This window comes from Bubalus bubalis, chromosome 22 (assembly GCF_019923935.1).
Source record: "Bubalus bubalis isolate 160015118507 breed Murrah chromosome 22, NDDB_SH_1, whole genome shotgun sequence".
Lineage (NCBI taxonomy): Eukaryota > Metazoa > Chordata > Mammalia > Artiodactyla > Bovidae > Bubalus > Bubalus bubalis.
The window spans coordinates 51,785,975-51,804,284 of NC_059178.1; the positions used below are offsets into that span (position 1 = coordinate 51,785,975).

Sequence of the window (18,310 nt, forward strand, 5' to 3'; positions counted from 1 at the left end):
AAGCGACTGATCTGATCTGATACGTAATCAATATGGAAACCATAGAATATATGAAACAGATGCTCCTACCGTCTTCCCTAGATGTGACTCAACAAAGAATTGTGTTTGCTATTAGCAAAGGTGAATAGTATTAGACCTTCTGAATTATATATCCAAAGGTGTAGAGACTGAGAGGAACACAAAGACCTTCACTTCCCATGTGTGGAGGCTTCAACTAACCCTGCCTACTTCCTTTTCTTTTCTTCTCACCTTCAAAATGAACAAATTTAAATATATTCCTAGATCCTCTTACACACTCCAAAACTTACCTCTTCTGTGTTTTGGCTTTCACTTGCCTTGCTGCTCACTCTAGTGCTCCTCCGCTAATGAAATTAATTGCTTTAGCAGATTTGTTCAATATATAATATTTAGGAAGCCAGAGAGGAGTAGGAGGGAAAAAGACAAGGCTCGAAATGGCCAAGAAGATCGAGTGCCACCCGGCACACGTTTCCTTCACAGAAAACCCACGTTCTGCTTTCCTCCTCTTCTGTTTTCTCACCCTGGAGCCTGGGTAGTCTAAGAGCTTCAACAGTTCCCCTTCTCAGGGATTTCCTGTACATTCTTCCTATAACCTGGAATGCCTTCCTCTCCTCACTTTGATTGCAGGCTCAGCTCAGCATCCTGTTTTCAGTGCATTCTGCCTTGCCAGACAATATGAAATAGTGCTTAGTTTCTTCTATTGAACCTTGTTTATTTTACTTCATGATATACACAAACTGAATGCATGTATTTATCAATATGCCAATGTTTAAAATTTATATTTAAATTCCAAGAGATAAGAATTCCTGTTGCTTCCTTTTTGTTATTGTTTTTTTTTTTTAAATATGGCCATGTTGTACTGCTGTAAACACAGTATGTTGTAAACACAACAGCTGTTACATATTCGACCCTTCTCAACCAAGATCATGTAAGAGAATGAAAACCTAATGTCTTAAGGCATCTATTCATTGCATGTATTAAAATAACTTTAACTTGTACATTCAGGATAATAAAAACTAGGTATTATTCTGGGAGAATTAAGAATATAGTCACTCAAATCATACTTTTCAAAATCTGATTCTCACAAGAGACCTGATTGATAAAAGCTGAGACATTTAGTATTTGCTAAATGAATGAATCAATAAAAAATGCTTAAAGACTCAACACAAGCTTTAATTGCTTAAAGCTTTTCATGTCATCGAGATGGATATAATACTTGTCTCATTAACAACCATAGAATTTTACTCCTTTTGGCACTTGCCATATTTTTGGGTGGTTAGTTAGGTATTTCTTTTTTTCATCTTTAGAGACTATAAGCTTCTTTATGTGTATTTAATCTTTGCAGGGACCAAAGAAATCATACTTGTTAAATGACCAATGTTATTTAATTCTTATATGTTCAATAGATATAGAGAAATTTTTGTTTTATTTATTTTATAAAGTATTCAATTGATTAACAGAAATTGAAGAAGCAAGGGTAGAAAAATCAAATGCTATATTCATGTAAATCAAAAGTACATAAAATACAGAGTTATTATTTTTAAGTTCCCACACCCAGCCATAAAGTCAGAATTAACCTAACTCTGGCTGGGTGTACAGGTGGAACTCTGTGATTTTAATTTACATTTCCATGATGACTAGTAATCTTGCACAATTTTAATATGCTTGCAGGCTATCTTTGTACCAACTTTTTTGTCAATTGTTTGTAAATGTCTCTTTCCCATATTTTTAAAATATGGGAAATAAATACCTAATAATCCTTAGGTATGCTTTATAGCCCATACACAAATCATTTGTGGTATGGATGTTAAAAATCTAATCTCCCAACCTTAGAAAAATCAGCTAAAAATTAAAAATAATTAAATGCTTAAGATTACATTACAACTTCCTTGTTTATGGAAACATTTGGTCCACTTTACAACACATTTGTAGGCAGGGAATTTTTGCTCTGATGTTTGCCAACTTAGAATCATGTTGAATTGCACGTTATTTCATCCAGGAATACCTGTTGTTGGTTCAATGGAGAAATATGGTTGGCCTTGTAGTAAGCTGTACACAAGACGAGCATTATTGCCACTTGAAGGGTCATCAGCATCACTTGCTGTCACCTGGATTACTAATGTTCCTGAAGAGAACATAAATAGTTACAAGAAATTAAGGCTCTGGTCTTTTTGAGAAATGGATCCTAGTTCTCTAAGATTCTTTCTTTAGCAAGAAAGACCTGCCCTCCTTTTCCTGAATTATGAAACAAATATACTTTTGTTTAGACAAGAAAATATAACCTTATAAAAAATAGCCCTTATTCCCAAATACGATATAGAATTTTAAATGTGTAGATCTAATGCAACCTACATATTAAATAACCTAATAAAATATATAATTAAGGATTATTCAAATAATACTCCATTAGTGGAGTAATCAAAGGGAGATTTAAAAGCAGTTTTTCTTCAAAAACCATGTTGTAACCAGTTCTTCAAAAAATTATAGAATTAAAAATATTAATAAATGTTATTAAAATAATTTTGACATAGTATCAAGCTGAAAATAAGCAGATTTGGCTAACATCATTCCCTTTAACAAAATGCCTACTTTAATGAATTTTCTTTTAAAGTGCAATGTAAAAATCTACCAGCTTGATAAGGTAACCATTCTTAATCTAATTTAGTAACAATCAATAAAATTCATGGGAAATAAATACTTGTATGTTTAAAATCAATGGTGAAATTAAATATCTTTATTTAATTGTGCTTTCTAAGGATTTTTATGTAAATATGGAATCTAGCATTATGAGTCTTGTTGAAAACACATATTTTTGTAGCTCTATGTTCTGTGTTTTTACCATGAAAATAATAAATGTAAAATAAATTAAGATGATTCAAATTTGAGGCAGAACTTCTAAAATAAATTTCATAAAGTCTTGCTTTACTCTTACTCATAATTTGTAAATATCAGCTATAAAACTTAGAAGGACTTTAGGAATGGTCAATGCTAACATCACTTTAATTATCTGATTTTATTTTCTTCAGTTTCTGTCTTTCTTTTTTCCTGTTTCAGTTTTATTGACATAACATTTCATTAAATACAGATTAATTAACTTTAAACCTTTAAATATTTTCTAAATTTTTTTCTAAAAAAGTCAGTGAAGAGAAGTAAGCCTGTATACGTTCTTAATCAGTAATTTAAAAACTGTAGAAATCTTCAAAAATAGTAAAGTAACATAAATAGTAATATTAAATAAGCACTGAAGAAATTGCTGCTGCTGCTGCTGCTAAGTCGCTTCATTCAAGTCCGATCTGTGCGACCCGATAGACAGCAGCCTACCAGGCTCCGCCGTCTCTGGGATTCTCCAGGCAAGAACATTGGAGTGGGTTGCCATTTCCTTCTCCAATGCATGAAAGTGAAAAGTGAAAGCGAAGTCGCTCAGTTGTGTCCGACTCTTAGTGACCCCATGGACTGCAGCCTACCAGGCTCCTCTGTCCATGGAATTCTCCAGGCAAAAGTACTGGAGTGGGGTGCCATTGCTTTCCCCCACTGAAGCAATTAAGAAATACAAATCATTTGATAATATTTTGTACATTTATATTTTCTGTGAGGAATTGTCATGTATAAGAGAAATTGTACATTGACTCAAAGTTCAGTTCAGTCGCTCAGTTGTGTCCGACTCTTGAGACCCAATGGACTGCACCTCGCCAGGCTTTCCTGTCCATCACCAACTCCTGGAGCCTACTCAAACTTATGCCCATCATGTCGATGATGCCATCCAACCGTCTCATCCTCTGTCGTCCCCTTCTCCTCCTGCCCTCAATCTTCCCCAGCATCAGGGTCTTTTCCAATGAGTTCATACTTCGCATCAGGTGCCGAAAGTACTGGAGCATCAGCTTCAGCATCAGTCCTTCCAATGAATATTCAAGACTGATTTCCTTTAGAATTGGCTGGTTGGATCTCCTTGCTGTCCAAGGGACTCTCAAGACTCTTCTCCAACATCACAGTTCAAAAGTATCAATTCTTCGGCACTCAGCTTTCTTTACAGTCCAACTTGTACATCCATACATGACTGCTGGAAGAACCATAGCTTTGACTTGACAGATCTTTGTTGGCAAAGTGATGTCTCTGCTTTTTAATATGCTCTCTAGGTTGGTCATAACTTTCCTTCCAAGGAGCAAGAGTCTTTTAATTTCATGGCTGCAATCACCATCTGCAGTGATTTTCAGTTCGTTTCAGTTGCTCAGTCATGTCCGACTCTTGCAACCCCATGAATCGCAGCACGCCAGGCCTCCCTGTCCATCACCAACTCCCAGGAGTTCACTCAGACTCACGTCTATCGAGTCAGTGATGCCATCCAGCCATCTCATCCTCTGTTGTACCCTTCTCCTCCTGCCCCCAACCCCTCCCAGCATCAGAGTCTTTTCCAATGAGTCAACTCTTCGCATGAGGTGGCCAAACTACTGGAGTTTCAGCTTTAGCATCATTACTTCCAAAGAATACCGAGGGCTGATCTCCTTCAGAATGGACTGGTTGGATCTCCTTGCAGTCCAAGGGACTCTCAGGAGTCTTCTCCAACACCACAGTTCAAAAGCATCAATTCTTCGGCACTCTGCTTTCTTCACAGTTCAACTCTCACATCCATACATGACCACTGGAAAAACCATAGCCTTGACTAGACGGACCTTTGTTGGCAAAGTAATGTCTCTGTTTTTCAATATGCTACCTAGGTTGGTCATAACTTTCCTTCCAAGGAGTAAGCGTCTTTTAATTTCATGGCTGCAGTCACCATCTGCAGTGATTTTGGAGCCAAAAAAAAATAAAGTCTGACACTGTTTCCACAGTTTCCCCATCTATTTCCCATGAAGTGATGGGACCAGATGCCATGATCTTCATTTTCTGAATGTTGAGCTTTAAGCCAACTTTTTCACTCTCCACTTTCACTTTCATTAAGAGGTTTTTTAACAGAAGCAGAAGCAGAAGATATTAAGAAGAGGTGGCAAGAATACACAGAAGAATTGTACAAAAAAGATCTTCATGACCAAGATAATCACGATGGTGCGATCACTCACCTAGAGCCAGACATCCTGGAATGTGAAGTCAAGTGGGCCTTAGAAAGCATCACTACGAACAAAGCTAGTGGATGTGATGGAATTCCAGTTGAGCTATTTCAAATCCTGAAAGATGATGCTGTGAAAGTGCTGCACTCAATATGCCAGCAAATTTGGAAAACTCAGCAGTGGCCACAGGACTGGAAAAGGTCAGTTTTCATTCCAGTCCCACAGAAAGGCAATGCCAAAGAATGCTCCAGCTACTGCACAATTGCACTCATCTCACATACTAGTAAAGTAATGCTCAAAATTCTCCAAGCCAGGCTTCAGCAATACATGAACTGTGAACTTCCAGATGTTCAAGCTGGTTTTAGAAAAGGCAGAGGAACCAGAGATCAAATTGCCAACATCCACTGGATCATGGAAAAAGCAAGAGAGTTCCAGAAAAATATCTATTTCTGCTTTATTGATTATGCCAAAGCCTTTGACTGTGTGGATCACAACAAACTGTGGAAAATTCTGAAAGAGATGGGAATACCAGACCACCTGATCTGCCTCTTGAGAAATTTGTATGCAGGTCAGGAAGCAACAGTTAGAACTGGACATGGAACAATAGACTGGCACCAAATCGGAAAAGGAGTTCATCAAGGCTGTATATTGTCATCCTGCAGTGATTTTGGAGCCCCCCCAAAATACAGTTTGTTACTGTTTGCATTGTTTCCCCATCTATTAGTCATGAAGTGATGGGACTGCATGCCATGATCTTAGTTTTCTGAATGTTAAGTTTTAAGCCAACTTTTCACTCTCCTCTTTCACTTTCAGCAAGAGGCTCTTTAGTTCTTCTTCGCTTTCTGCCATAAGGGTGGTATCATCTGCATATATGAGGTTATTGGTATTTCTCCTGGCAATCCTGATTCTAGCTTGTGCTTCATCCAGCCCAGCATTTTGCATGATGTACTCTGCATATAATTTAAATAAGCAGGGGAAAAATATACAGCTTTGACGTACTCCTTTCCCTATTTGGAACCAGTCTATTGTTCCATGTCCAGTTTTAACTGTTGCTTCTTGACCTGCATACAGATTTCTCAGGAGGCAGGTCAGGTGGTCTGGCATTCCCATCTCCTGAAGAATTTTCCACAGTTTGTTGTGATTCACACAGTCAAATGTTTTGCTGTAGTCAATAAAGCAAAAGTAGATGTTTTTCTGGAACTCTCTTGCTTTTTTGATGATCCAGCAGATTTGGCAATTTGATCTCTGGTTCCACTGCCTTTTCTAAATCCATCTTGAACATCTGGAAGCTCATGGCTCACATTCTGTTGTATCCTGGCTTGGAGAATTTTGAGTATTACTTTGCTAGCGAATGAGATGAGTGCAATTGTGTAGTGGTTTGAACATTCTTTGGCATTACCTTTCTTTGGGATTGGAGTGAAAACTGACATTTTCCAGTCCTGTGGCCACTGGTACATTTTCCAAATTTGCTGGCCTATTGAGTGCAGTGCTTTCATAGCATCATCTTTTAGGTTTTGAAATAGCTCAACTGGAATTCCATCACCTCCACTAGCTTTGTTCCTAGTGATGCTTCCTAAGGCCCACTTGACTTTGTATGCCAGGATGTCTGGCTCTAGTTGAGTGATCACACCATCATGGTTATCTGGGTCATGAAGAGCTTGCAGTTAGGAATGTTATACAGTACATAGAATGTTGACAAAATCATCACGAGGCCAATGATGTGTCTTTCATGGAAACAATCAATGATTGTTTCAAGAGTCCCTTTCCTTATAATACCAGTAAAGATAGATAACAGACACTTGGTGGTTGAGTATCATCTTTAATTTGTATTAGTCAATCAGTGTATGAAGCGTGGTATATGTCATATATATAATGTAACCTGTTTAGCCTCTATTTATTCTATTGATCATTTTAATGTACTCTCACTAAAACTGATAAGGTTGACTCTACAACATGAATAGGTCAAAAATTAAATTCTCTCTAAATTATATTAGAAATAAATATATTTCTAAAGGATAAATGACCTATATGTACATTAATGAAAGATATCTTATGGAGACTATTTTAACCTGAAGTGTATCATCAGGATATCCTTTGTCCACATTTGCATCCTTTGATCAGTTTCTCAGATTAATTGTGTTTTATCCTATAGCCCCCATTCAGATTTAATCATGTCTTAAAAAGAACTGCATTCACTGCCCATATGTCTCACACATTATGAAAGAAACTGGAAGTAAAACAATAGATGTCTACAAAATTCACTCTGGCTTATTGTAATACAAGAATTAATATTTTTTAAAAAATTAAAAATCAATGACAAATGCTTCTAGCACAAGTTGCAAATATATATATAGGTTTGGGTAGGACGGTCCTTGGTAGAACTGGAGAGCTGGTTACCCTGCTTAGAACCACTATGACAATGCAGAATGATCATGAAAATTTTGTGCTAAGGGAAGGAGCAATAACCCAAAAACCTGTATATGTGTACACTGAATTCTCTCACCCTTAGTTCCTATTATTCCATCTTATGACACCATCCTGTAATTAGAACTGGGTAATTTATGGCAACTCTTAAAAAATTAAATTGAATAACTTCTTAAAGTTCAATTAGCAAGGAATGTATACCAGAGAGAGGGAAAGCCTTCACCTGGTGAATGATAGAGCTAAAGGTCACTGAATTTCTGTCACCACAGCTTGGTCACAGATGACCAAACTATTTGTAAATGCAAAGAGCCAATGATTGGACTCTTGAAGTCTAAAGAACTCTTAAATTGATTTTTATCTATCCTGTTATGCGAAGAAAGCATAATTACAAAAAATCATTTTCTTAGATTTTAATAAGAGCAATTTCTCAGTTTACTTCTTCCTTTAATAAACTTACAACGTAGCATGTAATATAATAACCTGTGTCTCTTATGTCTCCAGCATTGGCAGGAAGGTTCTTTACCACTATGCCACCTGGGAAGCACAGTTTATAACAATAAATTATGTAATATAGTAAGTCTGCATTCTATCCATTACATTGATAGTTGATGTTGTTTTCCTATATTATCCTTTAGAGATTTTCTCAAATATGGAAAATTTAAATCAACTTTGTTGTTCTGAATAGCCTCTTAATCTTAAAGGTTGTTTTTGCAAAGGACTTTATGAAAATAAAATTTAAGATGATATTTGACTTTGCCCACTTTATCAGACATATCGTCTTGCAAAAACTTATTTTGTGTATGTAAACTTACATGTAAACTTGTTCAAATGCTTGAAAAAAAATCACTCTTCTCTGTTGATTTTATTCAACCTCACAGCAGCTTCCATGCAGTTGGAGGATCTCTTCTTTTGCAACATCGCTTCTCATGTCTTTCTTTTCTTACATGACTGTCTAATTCCACTGATTCTCCTTCACCAGTCAACTCCTTTATATCTAGCAGTTCAGTCACCCTGTATCTTTTCCTTTTCCCTACCTACATTCTTCACCAAGGAGATCTTATCCATTGCCATGCCCTCTGCAGCTCTCCTCACTGTGCCATGGGAATATTTTTCCCAGAACATGGCATGGCTGGCCTCTTTGGATCATTTTCTTTAAATATTACCTCCTAAATGACCCCACTTTGTCCAGTCAATTAGCCATCATTGTATTTTGCTCATACTTAACAGTTTAATAGCATATAAGGTCAAATATTACCTGGCTTCTTTAAAATAGTTGCTTACAGTTTGTACGCTATAATTAAAATATAAGCTCTGTTAACTAGCAATTACTTCATATGTTTCCTTTACAACCAAATCCCTAGTCTCACAAAAAATTCCTAGAACATGTTAGATCTATAACATATGTTTGCTGAAGAAGGAAAAGAAAAGAGCTAGGAGGAAAAGGAGGAGGAGGATGAGAAGGCTGGAAGGAAAAAAGAAATATATCACTGCCTAGTGATCAGACAGGACAATATTAATTCATCATTTATATCTAAGGATAATTGGCCTTGATATATATTACACAGCTAAATTAGTTTATGCTGGTGTTAAAAATCTATGTTCTGAATACATGTAGAAATGGGTCTTTAAATTGCTAGTTGTTAAAGGGTGAAGAATCAGGAAAGTATATTATGGAATTTACATTTTTAGACAAGCTGGATAATGAATCAAATGTTCAGATAAGGCAGTTTTAAAGCACCTTAGCATAATTTAAAAATCATCATTATTGAATCACACATAAATTCAAGTTTATCACAATTAAATACATTTTATGAAGTAAAATTTATATACTATTGGTTGTTTTGTTACAATTTTATGACAAAGAAAGATTGGATATATTTTGTATGATTGTATGATAATTTTCCCCGTATTGGAAACAAGTCTGATTTCCAAGGCAGTCAATTATTATATCTCATGGAAAGCATTTTCCTTTACAAGTATTTATACTTAAAGTATTTATTAAAGTGATATTGGGTTTGAAAAAGAAATTAAAAATGAATGAGGCTACACAGAGATCTTCAACTGTTTTGTTTTTAGTTTTCATGATCCCTTGTTTGGATGAATATAGATTTTTTGTCTTATAAAATGGTTTCTCCTGTTTTTAAATGGAGATGATCTTATATGTTTTTTTGAAATTCAAAAGTATAGTTTATTTTGGAAAGTAAATTCTTATATTGAAGAAAGTAATAAGTGAACAAGTTAAAGAATTTCATGTATCACTGAAACATGTTTAACCATTTTTTATTGAAGACTGAAATTATATTTTAACAAGACAAATTACCTAATAGTAAATAGTATCATTGCTTATAAAATTTTACTGTATAGTCAAATTTTTCAAATATTTTACTTAACAGATTTGCAGAAGGAAGTACCCAGGTAGAACTTTAAATAATTCATGTTCAAAACATATGCTTGAAATTTTAAATCTGTTTTCATTGTTAACAGGTACATCTTTGATGTAAATTAATATGCAATACCTTCTGGAGACATCTCTGGTACAATGGCCTCATAAGGTTCATCTAGGAATTTTGGTTCATTGTCATTGATATCCGACACTCTGATGACAAACTCAGACTCAGGTTCCACAGCCCTTCCAGTAGTGGTGTCGATTACCTGGGCTCTGAGAGTGTAGAGGGACCGTTCCTCTCTATCAAGCTTCTGTACAGCATAAATGTCACCTGTTCTTTCATCAATAACAAAAAGACTTTCAGCTCCAACTCCCAAAAGCTTGTACTGGAAAGAGTTGTTTCCATTGTCTAAATCAGATCTTAGCTGCAAGTGCAAAGAGAGATAATTTACTATCTACATATGTTAAAATAGATATATTTTAACTGTTTCATTTTCATGTTTGTTAATTATTCTCCAAACTAATAACTTCATATAATTCCCATATTGTATTAAATGAGGTGAAATGTTAAATTTAAGATTAAAATCTATCACCAGGAAGATGACTCTGAAATTTCACTGTAAAGCAATATACAAATTTTATTACTCTAAATAGATGATTCCAATTAGAAACTATAATGATTGAAAAACAAAGTCTCTTTTATACATTATGCACAACACAGTCGGTTCATGTTTACTCAGATGATTACATTTTTAGTCATTAAAATCATACTCTCAAATATTTATATTAGATCGGGATCTAGAGACAGTTAAAGAGATAATGACTTACATAAATTTAAATAGTGATGTTCTATCTCTAGGCTAAAAACACATAGAAGACATGGAAATATTAGTAAGAGAATTAGGGAGCATGTTGAGACTATGATAATAATCTCAATCATCCATAAAATCTGAAAATTGCTTTATATTAGTTTTTTCAATTAATCCTCATACTAATATTGTGAAATACATATTGTTGATTTAATAAATGCTTTGAATAGAGAAGAGAAGTGAGATTTAAAAATATAAAAACTTTCACAGAGTTGTATGGTTTGGGGGTCGAATTATGATTTGGACCAAAGCCCTGTTTGACCCCAGACCCTCGCCTACACAGCCCCTCCCCTCTTACAAATCACTATGTAACATGGTCTTTTAGTCCTCAAATTTAAGCCAAATTAGATCTAATTCTTTCTTTCCAATATAGTCCACTTAATTCTCAAATATACTTATTTTTTGGCTCTCACTAAATAGCTTATTCATCATAATGTTAATGGAATTTTGAATTTTATATATTAAAAAGGGTTATGATATAGATAATACTACATGATTTTTTCATATCTAACTTATTTTACATAAAGAGAAGAAGCACTAGACAGGAACCTCCTAATTATTGTGAATCCATGGTTTTCTTGATTCCTTATTCATATTCCAATTTATGAATATGTGTGTGTGCTCAGTCATGTATGACTCCTTGTGACCTCATGGAATATAGCCCAGCAGGTTCCTCTGTCCATCTTATTCCAGGCAAGAATACTGGTGCGTGCATGTTCTCCTCTGTACATGGAATTTTCCAGGCAAGTATACTGGTGTGGTTTGCTATTTCCTCCTCCAGGGGATCTTCCTGACCCAGGGATCGAACTCACATCTACTGCATTGTCAGGTGGATTCTTTACCACTGTGCCAGCTGGGGAGCACTATTTATGAATATGCCCTTCTTCAAAATAAGAGCTTCTCTGAAAATTTATACAGTTAACCAATAGACACAAGCTTAATTTCATAATTTTTCTGACAGCTCAAGGTACAATGTGTCATTATTTTTACATTTTTCTATGTGGGGAGAATATCTCAAGATATCAAAATCAACAATTTAATATTATAATGCTGTCTTGAATCATTGTTTTACAATAAAAGAAACAAATTGGAAATAATGAAAAAACAATTACAGCTTTTAAATTTTGAAAGTCCTTAATTATTCATAAAAATGAAGTCCACATGCCCTGATGATAAGAAATTAAGGAAAACAAGTGTATTTTCTAAAATAAGTATTAGAAGTGAGAAGAATCACAGCCCCTGGTTTCCAATATCATTTCAATATACTTTGAATATCAGGATGAAGGAAAGTCAGAGTTAGTTATGAATAAATGTATTTCTAGTATATTCAGTTTAATTGTCATAGATCAGTGAGCTTCATCTTTTTAGGATTCAGATTTAATTTAAAAAACCATAATTTCAACATCTTCCTATTTATGTCACAAAATGCATGTTAAACACATTTCATTTTCATGAGTATACATTTTCTATATTTCCATTCAAAACCATTTTTTCAATTATGTATTTACTATCAATTTGGCAAATCAATATGACGAAATCTTTACATAATTGTGCTTCCAAATTTTAACTGCTTTTAACAAATTGATCAAAAACAAAGTGATTTTGGACATATCAGCTACATTGTCTTTTTACCAGCTCTGTCACTACAAACCTGTAAATATTCACTATTACTCTCTTTTAAACAGTTACCTGTATGCTGTTTAAGCCCAATGAGGTTGTTTAGAGGAAAGATATCTGTTAGAATATTTTCATAAATATTTTTACAGAATGAAAAACAAAGCTAAATGCTATATGAAAGGAGGAAATAATTATCTGTAGTGAGCAGAAGCTAAAAAAGAAACAAGAAAGTGTGAATTAATCACATCACTAGTCCTCATTCTGATTGCACTGTAGCACTTCCCTTAGAGCCTTACCACTAAAAGTCAAAAAAGGCATGAGAAATATTCCTTATACCAGATACACACACACACACCCCAATGACTGAAACTGGCCTAAAATCCTAACCGAGGTCATTGGTTGAATGTACTCATATATTTGGCTGATGGGCTAGATGAACTCATGCGGAATCCAGACAACACACTAACACAGAAGTTCTCCTGAAAGGGCTAGAAGGAGGGAGTTAATGAATTTTGAGTGCTTCACCCTTTGGGCCCAATTAAATTTTAGTGCTAGTTAATTAGCGGTTAAACTTATTTGAGTTCATTCATCCAGAGAAAGAGCCTTACAGAGAAGAAGGACATGATATTATAATTACCTCTGTTTAAAGAAAATCAAATAAGAATAAAAACTGAAAACATGAATAGGAAATGTTTTGTGTCATTAAGGGCATTTTCTTAAAATGTTTTTATAGAGAGAAGGAAATAATTATTCATTTTACTTCACCTTCACTAATCAAATGAAGTGTGTAGGTTCTTGAAGCTACATGACTGTAAAAGGATTTGGTATTAATCTATTTCATTAAAAATTAATGAGCGGTAAATCAACACCCACTTAGCATAATGGAAAATTCAGCTAAATACTGTTGGTAAACATTACTGTTGCTTTGATCCATTACCAAAAATAACACCATCAGATTTCCAGATGTTGATAAATGCTGCATTTTCACATGAGAGACTAAAGTGAAATTTGAAAAGCAGAGCTTTCCTTCTTCTTCAAGTTTTGAGAATATTTCAGGTGTTTGCAAATATGAAACAATCAGTTATGCTGTTGTTTGAGCCTTTCTAATAGTTCCACTGAGAAAATGAAAAATTCATCAAATACTGAAGCCTCCTCAACTCATTCGATTAGATTTACAAGGTTATTTCCAGTAGCACTTTCAGAAAATCAGTACCTGGCCAATGTGATGTCTGGTCTTATTCATTTCCTCTGGTACAAAAAACTGGTTCCACATCCAGCCACGCCTGATTCTCAAATGAGATCCCGCTGGGTGCCTCACCTCCTCTGTTTTAGAGTTTTCTGCTGCTATAATGCAAGGCCATAGGAGAGGAATTCCCAACATAAAAGGCAGCAATAACCAACAATTCATTTTGCTCTGGATTCCAACTGGTACTCTTCAGGGGAACTAGTGTGCTGCAAACAAAACTCTTAAGCTCTCTTGTAATATTTTCAACTCTTTCGTATCTTCCATATTCCTAGAGAACAGAATAAAACAATATTTTGACATTTAAAAAATAACACTTTGACTCTGTGGGAGAAAGTGAGGGTGGGATGATATGAGAGAATAGCTTTGAAGCATGTATATTATCATATGTGAAATGGATTGCCAGTCCAGCCAGGCTCAATGCATGAGGCAGGGCTCTCAGGGCTGGTGCACTGGGATGACCCTGAGAGATTTGGGAGGGGGGTTCAGGATGGGGAACATGTGTACACCCATGGCTGATTCATATCAATGTAGGGCAAAAACTATTACAATATTGTAAAGTAATTAGCCTCCAATTAAAATAAGTAAATAAATAAATAAATTCTCCTGAATCACCTAAAAACAAAACAAACACTTTCTCACAGAATTATTGAAGGCAGGATAAAACTTTTGCATCTGTAAAAATGGGACAAAATATGCATTTATTTTCCGGGTAAGCTAGTTAATCATATTTTGTAGAAATAATTTGAAAGGAACAATTACAAATTTCTGCTTAGTTATTGTCATAAATCTGCCTGAAGGTGGAAAAGTTGCCCTACCAATCTCCTTGACGGATAACCGGCACTGATAAATTTTTAAAAGTTTAACTCGCTTACTTTTTTCTATTTCAGTAAAACTCAAACTCTATTACATCAACTATCAAACCAGGTGAAATGTGACATTTCTCTTTTTCAATAGAAATGTTTTCTCATTCAATTTCTCAAATTATAATACTTTACATAGCTAATTAAATAGAAAAAAAAGAGAAAATTCAGCTTAAGACCTGGGGGACTTAAAATTTTATACTGATTCATAATATTGATGTTATGAAATACTTTGTGAATAGAAACTCTAAGATATTTTTATATTGCAAATATATACCAAAGAAATGTTTTTCATCTTAACAAAGAAACAAAACCATTTATAGAAAATAAAATAAAAATTACAGTGCTTGGGTAACATGGCTGAATGTTTATAATAAGTAAAATGGAGATGAAAGCTATTTTTCAGTATTTAAATAGAAGGTGAGGGTGGGATGATTTGAGAGAATAGCATTGAAACATGTATATTATCATATGTGAAACAGATCACCAGTCCAGGTTCGATGCATGAGACAGGGTGCTCAGGGCGGGGTGCATTGGGATGATGCAGAGGGATGGGATGGGGAGGGAGGTAGGAGGAGGTTCAGGATGGGGAACACGTGTACACCCATGGCTGATTCACGTAACTATATGGCAAAAACCAATAAATATTGTAAAGTAATTAGCCTCCAACTAAAATAAATAAATTTTAAAAAATGAATAAAATAATTTAAGACACACACACACAAACAAGCTAGAGACTTTTCCATTAAGAACTTTCCATTTACCTGATACTGTTCATACCAACTCTCCATGACATGATTGGTAATTCTCACCTTTAAATGAAACAGAATAACTTTGCATTTCCCATATTTAAATAGTCTCCATATAACCAAATTGGATTTGTTTGGGATTCAGTTCAGTTCAGTTCAGTTCAGTCACTCAGTCATGTCCGACTCTTTGCGACCCCATGAATCGCAGCACACCAGGCCTCCCTGTCCATCACCAGCTCCCGGAGTTCACTCAAACTTATGTCCATCGAGTCAGTGATGCCATCCAGCCATCTCATCCTCTATCGTCCCCTTTTCCTCCTGCCCCCAATCCCTCCCAGCATCAGGGTCTTTTCCAATGAGTCAACTCTTCACATAAGGTGGCCAGAGTACTAGAGTTTCAGCTTTAGCATCATTCCTTCCAAAGAAATCCAGGGCTGATCTCCTTCAGAATGGACTGGTTGGATCTCCTTGCAGTCCAAGGGACTTTCAAGAATTTTCTCCAGCACAACAGTTCAAAAGCATCAATTCTTTGGCGCTCAGCTTTCTTCACAGTCCAACTCTAACATCCATACATGACCACTGGATCCACATACAAGACCATACAAGATCCATCCATACAAGACCACATAGCCTTGACTAGATGGACCTTTGTTGGCAAAGTAGTGTCTCTGCTTTTGAATATGCTATCTAGGTTGGTCATAACTTTGCTTCCAAGGAGTAAGCATCTTTTAATTTCCTGGCTGCAGTCACCATCTGCAGTGATTTTGGAGCCCAAAAAAATAAAGTCTGACACTGTTTCCACAGTTTCCCCATCTATTTCCCATGAAGTGATGGGACCAGATGCCATGATCTTCGTTTTCTGAATGTTGAGTTTTAAGCCAACCTTTTCACTCTCCTCTTTCACTTTCATCAAGAGGCTTTTTGGTTCCTCTTCACTTTCTGACATAAGGATGGTGTCATCTGCATATTTGAGGTTATTGATATTTCTTCCAGCAATCTTGATTCCAGCTTGTGCTTCTTCCAGCCCAGCATTTCTCATGATGTACTCTACATAGAAGCTAAATAACCAGGGTGACAGTATACAGCCTTGACCTACTCCTTTTCCTATTTGGAACCAGTCTGTTGTTTGGGATTAAGGAAGAAAAATCCCTGGAGAAGGAAATGGCAACCCACTCCCATGGAGAAAGGAGCCTGGTAGGCTACAGTCCACGGGCTCACACAAATCTGGACATGACTGAGCGACTTCACTTTCACTTTCAAGAAAAAAAAAACAGTTTTGTCAGATTTAACAATGCCCTAATCAACAGAAAAGTCATAAAATCTTTTTCAGTTAGGAGTTTTTCATATGACCTTGTTTGAATTTTCTCCACATATCTGTGATTGTTCCTGACAGATTTCTTAGGTCTTTGACTCCTGTTAGTAAGAGTTGTTAAAAAAGGCTAATTAACAAACAGCATACTGTTGTTAATGGGAATTCCATGGTTCCTCTCTAATTCCTTTAAGAAGATATATTCTTTGTTATGTTTATTTAATGAAAATCAAGAAAAAATTCACCTGAGGTAAAAATTAAAGATTAATTTTACCTTTATGTTCAATATTTGAAATTTTAATTATGTCTGTTGCTTAGAAATTGATAAAATGCATATTTCTGATAGCAATGAAAAATGAAAACATTTGGAACAAGTACAGTTTTCTTTATGAAAAGATATTTTGAATAAATTTGGAAAACTATCACTAGCAGGGATATGTATTACAATGAGGTGGATGAAACTGGAGCCTATTATACAGAGTGAAGTAAGCCAGAAAGAAAAACACCAATACAGTATAGTAACGCATATATATGGAATTTAGAAAGATGGTAACGACAACCCTGTAGGCGAGACAGCAAAAGAGACACAGATGTATAGAACAGTCTTTTGGACTCTGTGGGAGAGGGGAGGGGGGTGATTTGGGAGAATGGCATTAAAACATGTATAATATCATATAAGAAACGAATCGCCAGTCCAGGTTGGAGGCAGGATACAGGAAGCTTGGGGCTGGTGTACTTGGATGACCCAGAGGGATGGTATGGGGAGGGAGGAGGGAGTGGGGTTCAGGATGGGGAACACGTGTACACCCGTGGCGGATGCATGTTGATGTATGGCAAAACCAATACAATATTGTAAAGTAAAAAAAAATAATAAAAAAATTAAAAAAATAAAATGTCAGGTAAATACCATCAAAGTTAACTTTATATTATGATATCTTCATACATTTAAGCATAGAATAGTATAACGAACACCATCATTTAGGTTCAAAATTATCAAGACATGATCAGTCTTGCTTAATCTGTATACACACCTATTTCCTGGATGCTTGGGGCTAGTGCACTGGGACGACCCAGAGGGATGGTATGGGGAGGGAGGAGGGAGGAGGGTTCAGGATAGGGAACACATGTATACCTTTGGTGGATTCATTTTGATATTTGGCAAAACTAATACAATCTTGTAAATTTTAAAAATAAAATAAAATTAAAAAAAAAAGAAAGAAAAAAAATTTGAAATGTCCTATCATTTTAATGATTCATTACACACACAAGCAAACTTGGACACACATGGCATATATATATATATGTGTGTGTGTGTGTATGTATGTACCCTTTTTAAAAATCAAAGTTGACTACTAAAAATTAAGAATGTCTTCAATACAATCAAATATTCAAACAATACTCAAAGTAAAATTATTTAAGCATCTTTGAGTCAAGATTCAGCTATTTCCACACCATGTAGTTTGTTGAGACATTTGTTACATCTCAGTTAATCCACAAGTCTCATCACTCTAAATTTAACTTTTCTTTCCATTTATGTGTTGAGAAAAGTTATTGATCTTATGGATTTTCGCACATTATGGATTTTTCTGACTGCATCCCCACAGTGTGGTTTAATGTGTTTCTTAATTTACTTTAAATTAGTATAATCTTGATTAGATGCAATTTTACATATTTGTCAACAATACTCATAACTGATACTCTACATTTCATATTGCTTCATATCTTAAGGCAAACATTTCTTACTTTTGTCACATTTTATTTCCAGTCTTGATGTGTTCTTGTTCCTGAGT

General features: G+C 35.2%; 1 protein-coding gene across 3 annotated transcripts in view; it reads right to left on the bottom strand.

The window, feature by feature from the left end:
• Positions 1 to 18,310, bottom strand: part of CDH19 (cadherin 19) — a 79,327-nt gene that overhangs the window by 37,407 nt on the left and 23,610 nt on the right. For all 3 annotated transcript variants that reach the window (XM_044934532.2, XM_044934533.2, XM_006057573.4), the window contains exons 2-4: positions 13,570 to 13,870; positions 10,001 to 10,295; positions 2,024 to 2,143 (exon numbers count right to left, since the gene is read on the bottom strand). In XM_044934532.2, the coding sequence (XP_044790467.1) occupies positions 2,024 to 2,143; positions 10,001 to 10,295; positions 13,570 to 13,764 (610 nt within the window). In that variant the 5' untranslated portion in view covers positions 13,765 to 13,870. The remainder of the gene's footprint in view (positions 1 to 2,023; positions 2,144 to 10,000; positions 10,296 to 13,569; positions 13,871 to 18,310) is intronic.